The following is a 17,903-nucleotide window of genomic DNA, read 5'->3' as shown; positions in this document are numbered from 1 at the left end:
GCGAGAGAGATGAATAGTTTGAGATGCATTTTTCTCGTGTTCTTGCTTCGTATTTATCGGTTACATTTTATATTCCCTCGGTCCATAAAAAATAGTCTCATTTGTGGATGAAAGTAAGAGAGAGGAGAGAAAAAATAGATAAAGGAGAAGAGGGAAAATAAAAAAGTAAGAGAGAAAAGGTGAAAAAGTGGGTAAAGCATGAAAAAAAGTTTCTATTTTTAAAATAAGATTATTTTCGTGGATTGAAGGAGTATTTTTATTTGATTTCTATTATGCTTTTACTTTTTTAATTCTAGCCCACATTTTTTGCTTTGGATGTCAAGGTGAAAAAATTACTCACAATTGGAAAGAGATAAAAAATTGTAGTGGGACCAAAGGAGTAGAAATCAACTAAAGGGCTCATATTTAAAATTCAACAATTAAATGCCAGCTGGGGAATTAGAACGCATAACCAAGTGGTTGCATGGCCAAACTACCAACCAACTGGGCTAACTAATAACTTGAAAAACAATAGCTAATTATACATAATATAGTAAATAGCAAAATGGGTGGGGGTTCCAAGGAACCCCCATATCCCCATGTAGGTCCACCTCTGATTCTGAGGCCGCAGGTTTTAGCCCGATTTCTACGTCCGGACTGCATCATAAAAATAGGACTCACATTAACTTTTTCAACTTACTTTCCGCTACATTTCTTAAAACATGTGTTCGATCAAAGTGCGACAAAATTTAAGGGACGGATGAAGTATATACTACAATACACACTATGCAAAACGCACACAATACACTCACGCGACATGAATTCGCAGTTCGCAAACGACATAATCTTAGTCGCAGCGGCGGATGCAGGTGGGATCGCGCGGGGTCGGCCGACCCCACCGCCGTCCCCGGAGAACCACCGGAGTACATTGTAATTTTTACCACACAAAGAACACTCTTTTACTTATTAATATACACATTAATTAGAACGTAAAGTACATTCCTTTAAAAAACCTACTTAAGTTATTTTAATTCAACGCGAAACGAGTCACCATAAGGGCATCCACGGTACTGCCCCGAAAATCAGCCCAATTTCACGGGACAGGGTCGATGAGAAGTTGAGTGATGAGCTTTTGCATTTCAGGACCTACATGTGTGTACCAATCGCCCTTGCTGTAAATAACCTCAATTACACGGGCGAAATTGAGAATACGGGTAAGTAGAGGGGTCGGAATTTTAGTTGGTTTGAGAAAGGCCTCGTTTATGAGCTTCCATGTTGTCTCAATCCGTTTTAGCAATTCATCAACAGCTTCTTCCTTTGATTTGTTATACTCCTCTGTGTAGCACTCCACCATAGATGGTATGTGCTCTCTTTTCCTCTCAAACTTGAAAAATAAATAAAATTATATTACTAAATTAAATAAAAATGTAAGACAGTTAAAATAATTACCTCATGTCCCACAATATCATCAGTGAGCCTGCAAATATTTAAGGTAGCTTTCACAATATCTTGCAAAAGATAGCACGAATTCGAATGCTTCTTTTGTCACACAATCTCCCATTCCAAGAAATGAGCAAATTATTAGTGAAGTATAAGCCGAGCTAGCCGTTGCAACATGCATGTACTCCTCGCTCTTCGGTTTGTACTTTTCTTCCCTCCATTTAATCTCAGTAAAATAGTCTCTAGCCATCACTTTAATCTGCCCATGCCCACAAAATAACATTTTGTAATTATAAGATAACATCGACCAATATTATGAGTTTGAATTCCACCAACAAAATTCAAAAGGGAGTTATGTGTTATTAATTACTGCTTCGATTCCATAGTCAAGGCGATACAAAGTCCCCTTTCTGATCATATATTCCTCAATATCTTCAAAGGCTTCTAATAGCGCCTTGTAAAAACCTCTCATATATTCCGGAAGTTCGTCCAAACACGACATGCTCCACCTGCAATCATATGATCGACTAGCATTATGAATTTGAGTTCCATTGTCAACTATGATTCTCTTAGCGCATCAGTAAAGGTAGGGATTTTTAGGTCGGGCCAAAGGGGACTAGGCCTTAGACCCCTTTGGCGTATGATTTGGTATATGAAGTTGTTGGAATTATGACATGGCATAGAATTTGAGAGGACGAGTTGTGGTCTGATTATATGGCATGCAATTCTTAGTATTTTTTTCGCATAATTTCTAGTTTAAGAAATTTAACCTTTCAATTGCTACCATGAAGTGCTCCAATTCTTCAAAAGTAGCATATGCGTCAAAGGTATCATCAAACAGCGATGCTATTGCAATCATTTTGGTTGTAATATGTCTACCCTTAGCATATTTTGGTTCGAAATACACTCCCATTATCCAAAAATAACACTCCACCATTCGATCTCTCGCATAAAATAATTTTGTTGGAACCTCCAAATCTTTCCACCACCTACTCACAAATCAACGATAATATCAACAATATATAATATCAACATAAATAAAATCACAAGACGTAATTACCTTGCATTTTTGAACTCATGTGAACCCAAAAGTACAAGGACCTAAGGATGCATTTCTTTATCTCGTAAAAGCGAAAACAACTCACCTATAAAGCTCACTGAGCTCCTCTTTGTGCATATCCTGCAGCATGTTGAAATCCAACTTTGCAAGCTTGAGCAGTTTAGGATGATGAGAGTCAAATTGGGCGTAGATGGAGATGTAGTGCCTCGCCTCGACACGGGCAGTCCCCTGCGGATCGAGTATTTGTGTAGTGCGTGGTCCACTTGTTCAGCAACGGGATTGGTCAGAAGCAGCAAAGAAGATTCTAGAAGCTTCCGACTAGAAACGTAGCTGTCATCAAGAATGTCTTCACCGTTGACTCTCAGATGCGTGGCCTCGAAAAATTCTAAGATTCCCAAAATACCCTCCGCTGTGTCGGGAGCCTTGGAATTGACGTTTACGACATCCTTAAATTTCTCGAACAAGCCTTATCATAAAAAAATAATTTGAATTAAAAGAAAATTAAAAATATACTTCTTCCTCCGTCCATGAATAAATGTCTCATAGTTGACCGCCTCTGATTTTAAGAAATTTTTTGACATTGTGAAGGAATAAATTGATAGAAAAAATAATGAAATGTGAATGAAATAAGGTAGTGGAATATAGGGTCTAGTTATCTAAAATAGTAAAAGTGAAATTATATATTTATTGGCGGACGAAAGAAAAAGAATAAATGAAACATTCCAGTACAAATTAAATACTTCTCTCAATTTTCCATATTTAGAACTATCTTTTATTAAATGTCATTATATTTTACTACCATTTTTGGTAAATAAACTACTCCTATGATTTTATAAACTCATTTCACAAATTCTTAATTTGTACCATTATCAAATAGGAGTAGCAATTATACGTCTCAAAGTGGGACATAATATAGATTATACAAAAGATGATGTTATGAAGACAAAATAGTTGAAGAACTTGAAATCTCAAGATCCTAAACTCAAGATTTAGAAAATGAATGGTAAAATAAGAAAATTAATTACTTACTGCATGATATTCTGTATCCATGTTGTCTCAATAGACGAAAACCAAGAGCGTTGATGTATAAATCATCTTTGTCTTTGCAAAACTCTTCAAAGATTTGGGACAAATTTTGCAGAACTTGATCTATCTCCTCTTCAAAGTGATACTCAATGCCCAATCTTTGTATTGCATCCACCAATTTCAGTATCCCTACGACGTCGTTTGATGCCTTCTTTAGCTCTCCTTTCACTTCATCCTTCAGTTTCTCCACCAATTCCTTTTCACCAGCCTATATATGTCACAGAAGATTTTATTAAATTCATGTTGGGGTGCAAACCCATTCCACGTTGATGAACAACAAAAGTTGAAACAATATATAAATTTTTCATCAGTTCTACAAGAACTTAGCTCAAAGCAGACAATATCATACTACTAATATAGAGTTTGGATGTGTACCACCTAACTACACTACATATAACTTGCATTGATAACATACACTTAATTTCTATCATTATTAATTCCCTGATACAGTGATTTGATATGTACTCAATTAGTGATCAAATCAAATTGTGAATAGTTTGGTCTAAAACAGACGATATCATACTAATGTAGAGTTCAGATCGAAATAATAGTGATAACATACACTTAATTTATACCTTAGTTTTCCGGTACCGTGATTATAACTTATATCAATAAATGTGAATGTAGTAGTATTAAAATATACATAAACTCTCATATCGAAAATTTATTACCTGGTATGGTTGTGGAGTGTAGACGAGGAAGCGATCTCCCCATACATTTGGATGATAATTTGCAAGAGGTCGAGAAAAAGCAGTGACTGAAGCAATATGATTTATCTTAGTTTGAATAATATTGAACTATTTTCTTTTAGCAACTTTTGTGACAAGTAAATCTCAACTATATGAGGCTTTAAGTTTTAACTACTGTATTTAGGTAGCGCCGATACATAGATTAGTCAGCTGTCACATTTATTGGATTTGCTCATCAATAGATATTGTCATATAGTGAATCTACGTGTTTACTTTGATAAAAAATAATATTCGCCGCCAAATATTAATATTCTTCGCCAAATATTTTATAAACAATTTGTCTGCTATATGGCATTATGAGTATAGAGATGAAATAAAGTGGTCAATTTCAAATCTCTTACTTCCTCCGTCAACAAAAAATAGTTTTATTTGTGGATGATGTGGGTCAATGACGGACGCAGGAGTTGAAACTCGTGGGGTCGAATATAATAGAAAATCATAATTAATATAATATTTAAATAATTATATTTTTTAAAAATATTTACTTTAAATAGTTTATTTTATAGCTTAAATTTTTGTTTTTGAAGTTATCTATAAAATGTTTATCAATAATTTTACAAATAAAAGTTAGATAAAATAAAATGAAATTATCATTAATATAATGAACATTATAATTATAACTACTCTTAATTTATCTATTAACTTATTTTAATCTAGTAACTTTTTTAGAGTAGGCCCAATTGTTTGGCTCATTTCATACAAGAGTAGTAGTAACAATTAGAGCAGTCTTCTTCTCCATCGTTCTTTCCACAGCGTCGACCTCTCCTTTTCCTCTCCGTCTCTCTCATCTATTCTCTTCAATTGTTATTCCCTATCTCTTTTATTTCCCGGAAAGGATGAAGAATTGCGGTGGAGATCTGTCTCTTGGCGTCAAGGTGGAGCTCTGTGGGGTCGAAGGTGGAGTTGCACCAGATCTCGGAGGTCCTTTAATGGAGTTTTAGGCAGCTCTCGGCGGGCAACGGTGGGGTCGCTCGACCCCATCTGGGTCCGTCATTGTGGGTTTTAATGAGAAATTGATAAAATAAAATAAAAATTAAAAAAAAAAAAAAGAAGAGAGAGAGAGAGAATAAGAAAAAGGGGTAAAGTATAAGAGAAAATTTTCATTTTTGAAATGAGACTAGTATTTTTTTGGACACTCCAAAATCGCAAAATATATAGGACTATTTTTCGTGGAAGTATGATGTATTTTTTATTACAAAGTTTAGATTTATAATTGAATTATAATTTCAAATACTTCCACTTCTAAAGTTTGAAGTTTATAATCAATATCTATATTTAACTTTTGAATAATTATAAACTTGAGCATATCTTAAAACACAGTGCATACACAATGCACACAACACACTCACAACATTCACGCGCTAACGACACAATACGATAACAACACGATTTATGACAAGAATCAAACACGAGTATGCTACAACCACATGATAATGACACGAAATGATTCATGCGTGTTACGAAGGAGACATGACTCGCAAGTGGTGGTGGTCGTCGTGACGATAAAGGTAAGGAATATAGAGCTACACAAAGTTGTGACTTGTGAAATGGGCGGTGAAGATATGGAATGGAAGAATACATGTGGCATATGAAAAGTGAGAAAATAAAAACCTAACTTTAACACTGAAATAATATAACATTAAAAAAGAATGAAAATAATAATAAATGGGTTATAGGAATCTGTCCTGAGTACAACTCGAACACAGTATGAAATTATCATGTCTTTATTGGGTCGAGCTTATACTAACAATCTAACGACAAGACTGACACTCAAGTGTTTTCTTGTCGTGTCAAAAGTGTGACTCCTAACACGAATTATTATTGTTGATTGTTTTATGTTTACCACATAATAAAGAACACTCTTTTAATAAATAGATCAGTATACATAATACATCACCAAATGCATACATTACATGATTAGTATACACATTAGCACATAGATTACACATTATTCCAAGATCAACATAATTTATTTTAATTCAACACGACACGAGGCACCGTAAGGGCACCCACAGTGCTGCCCCGAAAATCAGCCCCATTTCACGAGACGGGGTCAATGAGAAGTTGAGTGACGAGCTTTTGCATTTCAGGACCTACATGTGTGTACCAATCGCCCTTACTGTAAATAACCTCAATTACATGGGCGAAATTGAGAATACGGGAAAGTGGAGGGGTCGGAATTTTAGTTGGTTTGAGAAAGGCCTCGTTTATGAGCTTCCATGCTGTCTCAATCCGTTTTAGCAATTCATCAACAGCTTCTGGCTCTGATATGTTATTCTCCTCTATGTAACACTCCACCATAGAAGGTATGTGCTCTCTTTTCCTCTCAAACTAAAAAATAAATAAAAGTATATAATACTATTAATGAAATGAAAGAAGTTAAGTTTTTGAATTTTGATTTTGAGTAAAACTATATTGATGCTTTAAGAATGGACTTGGCTAGGGGTGATCAATGAGTCAATGAAGTTTGATTTTGGTTCGAGATGGTTTTCTGAACAACGAGGTTGGAACTCGATCTAACAACATCTAGAGTTTTTCGAACAATGTCCTAATATTAAGACTAAGAATGATCTTGTAAACTATACTCCTATATAGTCAATATACCATTTTGATTGCATGTATTAATACTAAAATGAAGCAATTAATTAATGTATTAATATCACATAATATGGCTGGAAAGATGAGATAAGATAATAGATACATCACACTCCTCTATTCTTCGATAAAAGATCTAAGATTGAACTAATAATTCACCAAACACATAAATAAATAAATTAATTAATTAATTAATTAAAGTAGACAATTAGAATAATTACCTCATGTCCCACAATATCATCAGTCAGCCTGCAAATATTTAAGGCAGATTTCACAACATCTGGCTCAGATAGAACGAAATCGAATGCTTCTTTTGTGACACAATCTCCCATTCCAAGAAATGAGAAAATTATTAGTGAAGTATAAGCCGAGCTAGCCGTTGCAACCTGCATGTACTCCTCGCTCTTTGGTTTGTACTTTTCTTCCCTCCATTTAATCTCAGCAAAAAAGTTTCGAGCCATGACTTTCACCTGCTCATAACCACAAATTATTATATTTATATATGTTATACTCAATAAAGTATGTTAATTGGGGCGAACATAGAAAAAATAGTTCAGATTGATTGTGCATTTTGTAATCATAAGATAAGATAGACCGATGTTAAATTACTGCTTCAATTCCATAGTCAAGGCAATACAAAGTTCCCTCTTTGGTCATATATTCCTCAAATTCTTCAAAGGCTTCCAAGAGAAACCTCTCATATATTCCGGAATTTCATCCACACATGACATGCTCCACCTGCAATCATAAGATCGACTAGCATTATGAATTTGAATTCCATTTTCAACTATGTTGCTCTTAGAGCATCGATAAGGGTACGGATTTTTTGGGTCAAGCCACAAAAGTAGGGGTCCGGTCCGGGACTGGGCCTTAGACCCCTCTGGCGGTATGAGTCTAGGACTAATTAAGTCATAGTGTGATTTGGGATATGAAGTTGTTGGGATTGTGACATGGTCTGATTCAGGGTTTAATATGTAGCCTGTGTTATTGATGGTCTTAGTATTTCACATAATTTATACTTTAAGATATCAGACCTTTCAATTGCTACCATGAAGAGCTTCAATTCTTCAAAAGTAGCATAGGCATCGAAGGTATCATCAACGAGCGATGCAAATGCAAGCAATTTGGTTGTAATGTGTCTAGCCTTAGCATATTTTGGCTCGAAATAGGCCCCCAATATCCAAAAGTAGCACTCCACCATTCGATCTCTCGCATAAAATAACTTTGTTGGAACCTCCAAATCTTTCCACCACCTGCCCACAAATCAACAATAAAATCAACAACATATAATATCAACGTAAATAAAATCACAAGATGTAATTAACTTGCATTTTTGAACTCATGTGAACCCGAAAGTACAAGGACCTAAGGATGCGTTTTTGTCTCGTGAAAGCGAAAACAACTCACCTATAAAGCTCACTCAGCTCCTCTTTGTGCATATCCTGCAGCATGTTGAAATCCAACTTTGCAAGCTTGAGAAGTTTTGGGTTATGAGAGTCAAATTGGGCGTAGATGGAGATGAAGTGCCTCGCCTCGACACGTGGTAGTCCCCTGCGTTTCGAGTATTGGTGAAGCGCGTGGTCCACTTGTTCAGCAACGGGATTGGTCAGAAGTGGCAGAGAAGATTCTAGAAGCTTCCGACTAGAAACGTAGCCGTCATCAAGAATGTCTTCGCCTTTGACTCTCAGATGTGTGGCCTCGAAAAATTCCAGGATTCCCAAAATACCCTCTGCTGTGTCGGGAGCCTTGGAATTGACTTTTACGACATCCTTAAATCTCTCGAATATACCTTATCATAAAAAAGTAAATTGAATTAGAAGAAAATTCAAAATATACTAGTAAAAAATAAAAACTAATCTCTCCAATCATTAATAAATGTCTCATACTTGACCAGCTCGGGTTTTAAGAAACTGACATTGTGAAGAAAAATTGATAGACAAAGTTAGTTGAACGTGGATTCTACTTGTATATAATAATTTTATAATAAAATATGAGTTAATTAAATTAGTGGAATATAAGTCCACTTACCAAAAATAGTAAAAGTGAAATGATATTTCTTGGCGGGCGGAGGAATACAAATTAAATATTTCCTCCGTCCCGTGTAGAGCAAATCAATTTTTCTTGAAATACTTGTGCAAAAGCTGATGTTATGAAAACAAAATAATAGAACTTGAAATCTCAAGATCCTAGCTAAACTCAAGATTTAGAAAATGAAGGGTAAAATAAAAAAATTAATTACTTACTACATGATATTTTGTATCCATGTTGTCTCAAAAGGCGAAAACCAAGAGCATTGATGTATAAATCATCTTTGTCTTTGCAAAACTCTTCAAAGATTTGGGACAAATTTTGCAGAGCTTGATCGATCTCCTCTTCAAAGTGATACTCAATGCCCAATCTTTGTATTGCATCCACCAATTTCAGTAGCCCTACGACGTCGTTTGATGCCTTCTTTAGCTCTCCTTTCACTTCATCCTTCAGCTTCTCCACCAATTCCTTTTCACCAGCCTATGTCACACAACATTTCATTAAATTCATGTTGTGGTGCAAACCCATTCCACGTCGATTAACAACAAAAGTTGAAACAATATACAAAGGTTTCATCAGTTCTACTAGTATAAGACTTTTTGGAATTACCCAAAAACAAAATCACGAAGAACTTAGCTCAAAGCAGACAATATCATACTATTAATATTAGGGCTGGGGAAAAATACCGAAAAATGATATATCGCTCATATTGTATTGAAAAATATCGAAAAATTATCGAATTTTCGATATATCGTAATTTTCGATACGATACGATATCGTATCGTAAGTTTTCGATACGATAACGATATGAATTTCCTTATATCGCGATATATCGTTTTATATCGAAAATACGATAGATATCGAAAATTTTCGATATATCGATATTTTATTTTCGATATATATCGATATATATCGAAATATATCGAAATTTTCGATATATATCGATATTTAACGATATATCGAATTTCGGTACGATATATCGAAATATCGATACGATAACGATACGAAATTTTTTTATATCGAAACTTTCGATACGATAACGATATGAAATTCTTTCATATCGATATTTTCGATACGATACACGATACAACGTTTTCGATACGATATATCGTATCGACCCACCCCTAATTAATATAGAGTTGGATGTGTACCACTGAATTACGTATAACTTGCATTGATAGCCTACACGTAATTTCTACCATTATCAATTCACTGATACAGTGATTTGATATGTACTCATAGGGATAAAATCAAATTGTGAAGGGTTCAGTGTAAACAGACGATATTATACTAATGTATAGTTCAAATTGGATTAATAGTGATAACATATAGTACTTAATTTATACCATTGTTTTTTGGTACCGTGATTTGATATGTACATATAACTTATATTAATAAATGTGAATATAGTAGAATTAAAATATAAATAAAATCTGGTATCAAAAATTTTATTACTACTACCTTGCATGGTTGTGGAGTGTAGACGAGGAAGTGATCTCCCCATACATTTGGGTGATAATTTGCAAGAGGTCGAGAAAAAGTAGCGAGGGAAACAACATTTTGATTCATCTTGTGATATATAGTTTGAATATTATTGAACTATTTTCTGTTATCAACTTGTGACATAAATCTCAACTATTTGTGGCTTCTACAAATAGGCAGAAATTTGTTAGCTTTTAATGTGAATTCACTTGCTAAAAATATTAAAAGTAAAATAAAACTTTTAATGGAGACAAGGAAAAAAATTACTGCTACAAAATAAGACTTCTAACGAGGTCGGATGAAGCACATTTTTTTAGCTACTTAAGTTGCGCCGATGTATAGATTAGTTAGCTTTCACATTTATTGGATTTGCTCAATAGATATGGTGAATCTATGTCTGTACTAAGTACATGCACATGATTCACTTTGATAAGATTGTTTCCCAAACATTAATATTCGCCGCCAAACATTAAAATTCGCCGCCAATTTTTTCATAGACAGTTTGTTTGCTTGCATGGCATTATGAGTAAAAAACGTGGTAAATCTGTTAGTATTTTTTATTATAAAAATATTTATATTTATGATTTTACAGTTTCGAATACTTCCACTTTTAATGTTTTAATTTTACGCTCCCTCCTTCCAATAATAGATGTCATACTTGGACAATGGCACAGGATTTCAAGAAATGTTGTTTTATGTGTTAGATAAAGAGAGAAAAAATTAGTGTATTTAAATTAATGTGAAAGAGAGCTTTATCCAAAAAAAAAAGAAATGTGGCATCTTTTGTAGGACAAACTATAAAAGAAAGTGTGACATCTATTATAGGACGGAGGGAGTAGTTAATATAAATATTTAAAATTTTAAATAATTACATACTTGAGTACTATATCTCAAAACACACACTACATACACAATGCACACGACACACTCACAACACTCGCATTGCATGCATACTACTCCCTCCATCCCTGAAAGTTTGTCACATTTTTACATTTTTGTCCGTCTCACAAAATTTGTCACATTTCACTTTTTACCATTTTTTAGTGGACCTCAAATTCCACTAACTCATTCTAACTCACATTTTATTATAAAACTAACATATAAAAATAGGACCCACATTCCACTACCTTTTTCAACTCACTTTTTATTTCATTTCTTAAAATCCGAGCCCGATTAAAGTGAGACAAAATTTAAGGGACAGAGGGAGTATATACTTACAATAGACACTACGTACAACACACACAATACACTCACGCGACATGAATTCGCAGTTTGCTAACTACATGATATTAGTCGTGTTGACACAATATGATAAGAACATGATATAATGACAAGAATCCAATATGAGTACACAACATGAACCACACAATAATGACACGAAATGATTCATGAGTGTTATGAAAGAGATATGACTCGGCAATGGTAGTGGTGGTGGTGGTCGTGACGGTAATGGTAGGTTGTGAAATAGGTGGTGAAGACATGGAATGGAAGAATACATGTGGCATATGAAAAGTGAGAAAATAAAAACCTAACTTTAACTCTGAATTAATATAAAATTAATAAAGAATGAAAATAATAATTAATGGGTTATTGAAATCTGACCCAAGTACCACTCGAACTCAGTCTGAAATTACCATGTCCTTATTTGGTCAAGCTTATACTAACATTACCACGATAAGACTGGACTCAAGTGTTTTCGTGTCATGTCAAAATTGTGAGTCCCAACACGGAAATATTATTGTTGATTGTTTTTGTGTTAAAACAATGGAAAAGGCGTTGATTTTTACCACACAAAGAACACTCTTTTATTACATAATACATCACCAAATACATACATTACATTATTAATATACACGTTACTTAATTAGCACGTAGAGTACACTCTTTAAAAATAACCAACATAATTTATTTTAATTCATCACGAAACGAGTCACGTAAGGGCACCCACAGTGCTGCCCCGAAAATCAGCCCCATTTCACGAGACGGGGTCGATGAGAAGTTGAGTGATGAGCTTTTGCATTTCAGGACCTACATGTGTGTACCAATCGCCCTTGCTGTACATAACCTCAATCACACGGGCGAAATTGAGAATACGAGTAAGTAGAGGGGTCGGAATTTTAGTTGGTTTGAGAAAGGCCTCGTTTATATTCATCCACGCTGTCTCAATCCGTTTAAGCAATTCATCAACTGCTTCTTCCTTTGATCTGTTATGCTCCTCTTTGTAGCACTCCACCATAGATGGTATGTGCTCTCTTTTCCTCTCAAACTGAAAAATAAATAAATTATATACTAAATTAAATAAAATGTTAGACAATTAGAATAATTACCTCATGTCCCACAATATCATCAGTGAGCCTGCAAATATTTAAGGTAGCTTTCACAATATCTTGCTTAGATAGCACGAATTCGAATGCTTCTTTTGTCACACAATCTCCCATTCCAAGAAATGAGCAAATTATTAGTGAAGTATAAGCCGAGCTTGCCGTTGCAACATGCATGTACTCCTCGCTCTTCGGTTTGTACTTTTCTTCCCTCCATTTAATCTCAGTAAAATAGTCTCGAGCCATCACTTTCATCTATCCATGCCCACAAAATAACATTTTGTTAGTATTGAATGTGTATGTGTATGACTAAGAATGTTCATGCATTTTATAATCATAAGATAAGATAGACCAATATTATGAATTTGAATTCCACAAACAAATTCAAAATGGAGTTATGTTTAAGTAATTACTGCTTCAATTCCATAGCCAAGGCGATACAAAGTCCCCTTTTTTATCATATATTCCTCAATATCTTCAAAGGCTTCCAATAGTGCCTTGTAAAAACCTCTCATATATTCCGGAATTTCATCCAAACACGACATGCTCCACCTGTAATCACAAGATCGACTAGCATTAATTGTCAACCATGTTTCTCTTAGTGCATCGGTATGGATAGGGATTTTTGGACTGGGCCGCAAAAGTAGGGGTCTGGTCCGGGACTGGGCCTTAGACCCCTGTGGTGGTATGAGTCTAGGACTAATTAAGTTGTAGTGTGATTTGGGTATGAAGTCGTTGGAATTGTGACATGGCGTAGAATTTGAGATGAAGAGTTACGGTCCGACTTAGAATTTTTAATAGCATATGACATGCGTTGTTGATGGTCTTAGTATTTCGCATAATTTCTAATTTAAGAAAGCTAACCTTTCAATCGCTACCATGAAGAGCTCCAACTCTTCAAAGGTAGCATAGGCATCGAAGGTATCATCAAACAGCGATGCTATTGCAATCATTTTTGTTGTAATCTGTCTGCCCTTAGCATATTTTGGTTCGAAATAGACTCCCATTATCCAAAAGTAGCACTCCACCATTCGATCTCTCGCATAAAATAATTTTGTCGGAACCTCCAAATCTTTCCACCACCTACCCACAAATCAATAATACAATCTCAACATAAATAAAATCACAAGACCTAATTAACTAACTCACAATTTTAAACTCGTGTGAACCCGACAGAGTCCTAAGGATGCGTTTCTCGTCACGTAAAAGCAAAAAAACAGCTTACCTATAAAGCTCACTCAGCTCCTCTTTGTGCATATCCTGAAGCAAATTGAAATTCAACTTTGCAAGCTTGAGAAATTTTGGGTTATGAGAGTCAAATTGGCCGTAGATGGAGATGAAGTGCCTCGCCTCGACACGTGGCAGTCCCCTGCGTTTTGAGTATTGGTGCAGCGCGTGGTCCACTTGTTTAGCTACGGGATTGGTCAGAAGCGGCAGAGAAGATTCTAGAAGCTTCCTACTAGAAACGTAGCCGTCATCCAGAATGTCTTCACCGTTGATTCTCAGATGCGTGGCCTCAAAAAATTCAAGGATTCCCATAATACCCTCCGCTGTGTCGGGAGCCTTGGTACTTCCATTTACGACATCCTTAAATTTCTCGAATATACCTTATCATAAAAAAATTATTTTAATTAAAAGAAAATTAGAAATATTGAGTACAAAATACAAACTACAAATTGAATACTACTACATTCGTCCTATATCAATTTTTCATTTTGGAACAACCTTTATTAAATCCATAAAGTGAGAAAAGTGATGTTATGAAAACAAAATAGTATAAGAACTTGAATTTTCAAGACCTTAAACTCAAAATTTCAAAAATAAATAATAAAATAGGAAAATAATTACTTACTGCATGATATTTTGTATCCATGTTGTCTCAAAAGGCGAAAACCAAGAGCATTGATGTATAAATCATCTTTGTCTTTGCAAAAATCTTCAAAATTTTGGGACAATTTTTGCATAGCTTGATCGATCTCCTCTTCAAAGTGATACTCAATGCCCAATCTTTGTATTGCATCCACCAATTTTAGTAGCCCTATGATGTCGTTTGATGCCTCCTTAAGCTCTACTTTCACTTCCTCTTTTAGCTTCTCAACCAATCCCTTCTCACCATCCTATGTCACACAACATTTCATTAAATTCGTGTTGGCGTGCAAACTCATTCCACGTTGATGAACAATAAAAACTGAAACAATATACTCCATGATGGGCTTAGTCCAAAAATTGGTCACAAAAAATAAATGTGATGGGATTAGTCCAAAACAGACAATATCATGCTAACGTGGAGTTCGAGTATCCATCACTAAAGTACGTATAACTTGTGTTGATAACATACGATATCATATTAACATAAAGTACGGATATGTATCATCATATAACATTGACATACACTTACTTTGTACCATTGCCAACTCTCTTATACTGTGATTAATAGTATAACTTATATAGACGATGGTGAAGATAGTATTAAAATACACATAAAATCTCGTATCGAAAATATATTACCTTGCATGGTTGTGGAGAGTAGACTAGGAAGCGATCTCCCCATACATTTGGGTGAAAATTTGCAAGAGGTCGAGAAGAAGTAGTGATTGAAGCAATATGATTCTTGTGCTCCATCTTGTGATAGTTTTGAATACTACTAAATTATTTCTTTTATCAAACTTGTGACATAAATCTCAAGTATATGTGGCTTTTATAAATAGACAGAAATGTGTTGCTATGGAACATTTTTTTAGTGTACTAAGTGGTGCCGATATATTGATTGGTTGGCTGTCACATTTATTGGATTTGGTCAATAGATTTAGTGAATCTATTTGACACTAACTACATGAACGTGTTTCACTTTGATAAGATTGTTCTCCTTAACATTAAAATTCGCCGCCAATTTTTTTAAAAACAATTTGTTTGTACGATGGAATTAAGAATATACACTTCAAATAAAGTAAGTCAATTTCAAATCTGTTATTCTTTATTATAAAAATATTTAGATTTATAATTGAATTATAAATTCAAATACTTCCGTTTCTACAATTTGAAGAAGAAGAAGAAGAAGGAGGAGGAGGAGGAGGCTGTTACATAGGCGGCGGCTAGTAAAATTATTTTATTATATATTTTAGTTTTATGCATAGATCATAATTTCTCGTTTGACCGCAAAAAACCCCAAGTTATTTATTTTATGTTTTTAATTTAATTTCATTAAACTAATCAATGTGTACTCGTTGTTAGTATTATGTTTCATTGATTTATTTTATTGAGTTTTATTTTTATTTAAAATACAAATAATAAGAATAATATTTGTAGAATAGCAAATAAAATTATACTACTAAAAAAGTAATGATACAAAGATTTATACTTATAATGTCTCGCAAATTAAAATAAAATATTTGAAAATAAGAATTAACTATAATGCATAACAAAATGTAATGTTACTTACATTGTAATTTCATATTTTAAAATAATTTAAATATTATATTTTTTTAAACTAATAGTTATTTATTATTTTATAAGTATTTTATATGTTTTTTATTTAATAGTTTCGACCCCGCGAATTCTATTTTCCGGGTCTGTCATTGACTCACACTGCACTCGTACTATATGCAATACAATACACACTGCATATAAAACACATTGCATACTACACATGCGCACATACAAATACCTACACAACGTTGCATATACAATAACACATTGCACACTCGCACACACACGCATACACTCACACAAACAACTCAAAATATTTTTTACACAATTAAAAGATTGGGTAAAAAGTCATCAAATTTTGATTGATTTTTGACATATAAAAAATGGAAAGTAGAACACAAATTTATAATTACTTAACACCAAGCAAATGCTTTCGAACCGAAAATAATACCTCTGCCGTCCCTTAAAAATTGAGAATTAATAAATTAGATAATAGATAGAAAGAAAAAGTGATTGAAGCATTCACAATATAGTATAGGTCCATTTCCATGGAATTATTTTTATCAATAATATAAGTAAACTAATTTGAGCAGACATGCATTAAAATGAAATGGACTATTTTCTAAGAACGGAGGAGTAGTATAACTTCAAATTAATATCAATTCCAATTTCCAACATAATTTTGATTCCCTGATACTGAACGAATCTTAAGCACTATTTTCTTTGTTTATTTGAAAGTCTATACATATAATTTGACTTCCTTTTGCAAAATGCCATGTGTTAAAATTTCAATGCAATAATAATAACCTATTTACCGATCGAGATGTTAATGTTTTGGATTATCTATGATGAAAAAAATACCTTAAGTACTGTATATATTTGTCTTGGCGTTTGGAAAGCAACATGCGACATAAGAAAAATGTGGTGGAACAGAAAAAATTACTACTTTTACCAAATTATCATAAAATAATTTTGATAGATTTTGTTGATGACATGGGGCAATAATCCAGCTATTAGAGGCTAAAAATCGATCAAAATTTTAATTGCAATATAAATTTCGGATTAACGCCACGTCAATCTTTAATAAAATATCATATCTATATTCTAGCAATTTTCTTATCTTTTGCCTTGTCCAATTCACCAACAAATCTTTTTTTAGTTAAAAAATAGTAGTAGCAGTATAGTTGTCAACTGGGTCGGGCTGGCCCAGCCCATCAGTGAAACGAAACAGGCCTGGGCTAGGCTCAATAGTTGAAGTGGGCTCCATCTGGGCCATTTTATAAACTCAGGCCCAGGGCCTATCTTAGGCCCAGGCCCAGTCCAGGACCGGCCCATTAGAGGCCCACCTTATATATAATTAATATTTTTAATTTAATTAATCATTAATAATAATATATTTTCTGATTTATGCACGTAATCTTGTGAATGAGTCATGCTAATATTCTGTGTATTGTTCCAATTTTATTAGATTTCACCAAATAGATTTAATATATATCCAAGTTCTCAACTAAATCCACATGAATACAATATTCCATCTTGACCATATGCAATTTTTTTCTAATATTTTTGTCCAAGATGTTTAAAGGATGATTGTGAAGTTTATTTATTTTTAAAAATACTACTCATATCTTGGTATTCAAACCTCAGTCTCTAATGAATATACTACTCATATATTAGTTATTTCATAACTTATATATCATCATCTAGGGGAATGTTATATTGCTAACTCAATGCTTA

The 17,903-nt window shown here is 33.8% G+C and overlaps 1 protein-coding gene, 1 non-coding gene and 2 pseudogenes across 3 annotated transcripts; all 4 read right to left on the bottom strand.

The window, feature by feature from the left end:
• Positions 1–1,072: 1,072 nt before the first annotated feature.
• Positions 1,073–5,295, bottom strand: LOC148931756 (bifunctional sesquiterpene synthase 1-like; annotated as a pseudogene).
• Positions 5,296–6,161: 866 nt separating this feature from the next.
• LOC148931755 (bicyclogermacrene synthase-like) lies at positions 6,162–10,506 on the bottom strand (annotated as a pseudogene). The gene is made up of 7 exons (XR_016135940.1): positions 10,399–10,506; positions 9,153–9,417; positions 8,317–8,698; positions 7,944–8,162; positions 7,519–7,647; positions 7,131–7,379; positions 6,162–6,645 (listed from the first exon to the last, which is right to left on the bottom strand). The product of XR_016135940.1 is annotated as a bicyclogermacrene synthase-like (transcript).
• A 1,708-nt stretch (positions 10,507–12,214) lies between these two features.
• On the bottom strand, positions 12,215–15,379 carry LOC125188623 (bifunctional sesquiterpene synthase 1-like). Its single transcript, XM_089066031.1, has 7 exons — positions 15,249–15,379; positions 14,593–14,857; positions 13,966–14,347; positions 13,605–13,823; positions 13,154–13,292; positions 12,747–12,995; positions 12,215–12,685 (listed from the first exon to the last, which is right to left on the bottom strand). Exons 1-7 carry the CDS (start codon positions 15,360–15,362, stop codon positions 12,395–12,397), a joined length of 1,659 nt encoding a protein of 552 aa, XP_088922157.1. The 5' UTR covers positions 15,363–15,379; the 3' UTR covers positions 12,215–12,394.
• A 2,170-nt stretch (positions 15,380–17,549) lies between these two features.
• LOC125202951 (U6 spliceosomal RNA) lies at positions 17,550–17,650 on the bottom strand. Its single transcript, XR_007173276.1, has one exon. It is a non-coding gene; the product is annotated as a U6 spliceosomal RNA (small nuclear RNA).
• Positions 17,651–17,903: the final 253 nt, after the last annotated feature.

The sequence above is a fragment of the Salvia hispanica genome, chromosome 2, assembly GCF_029641045.1.
Source record: "Salvia hispanica isolate PSC_SH4W2 chromosome 2, Shi_PSC_v1, whole genome shotgun sequence".
NCBI lineage: Eukaryota > Viridiplantae > Streptophyta > Magnoliopsida > Lamiales > Lamiaceae > Salvia > Salvia hispanica.
This window is presented reverse-complemented; position numbering and strand designations above follow the sequence as displayed.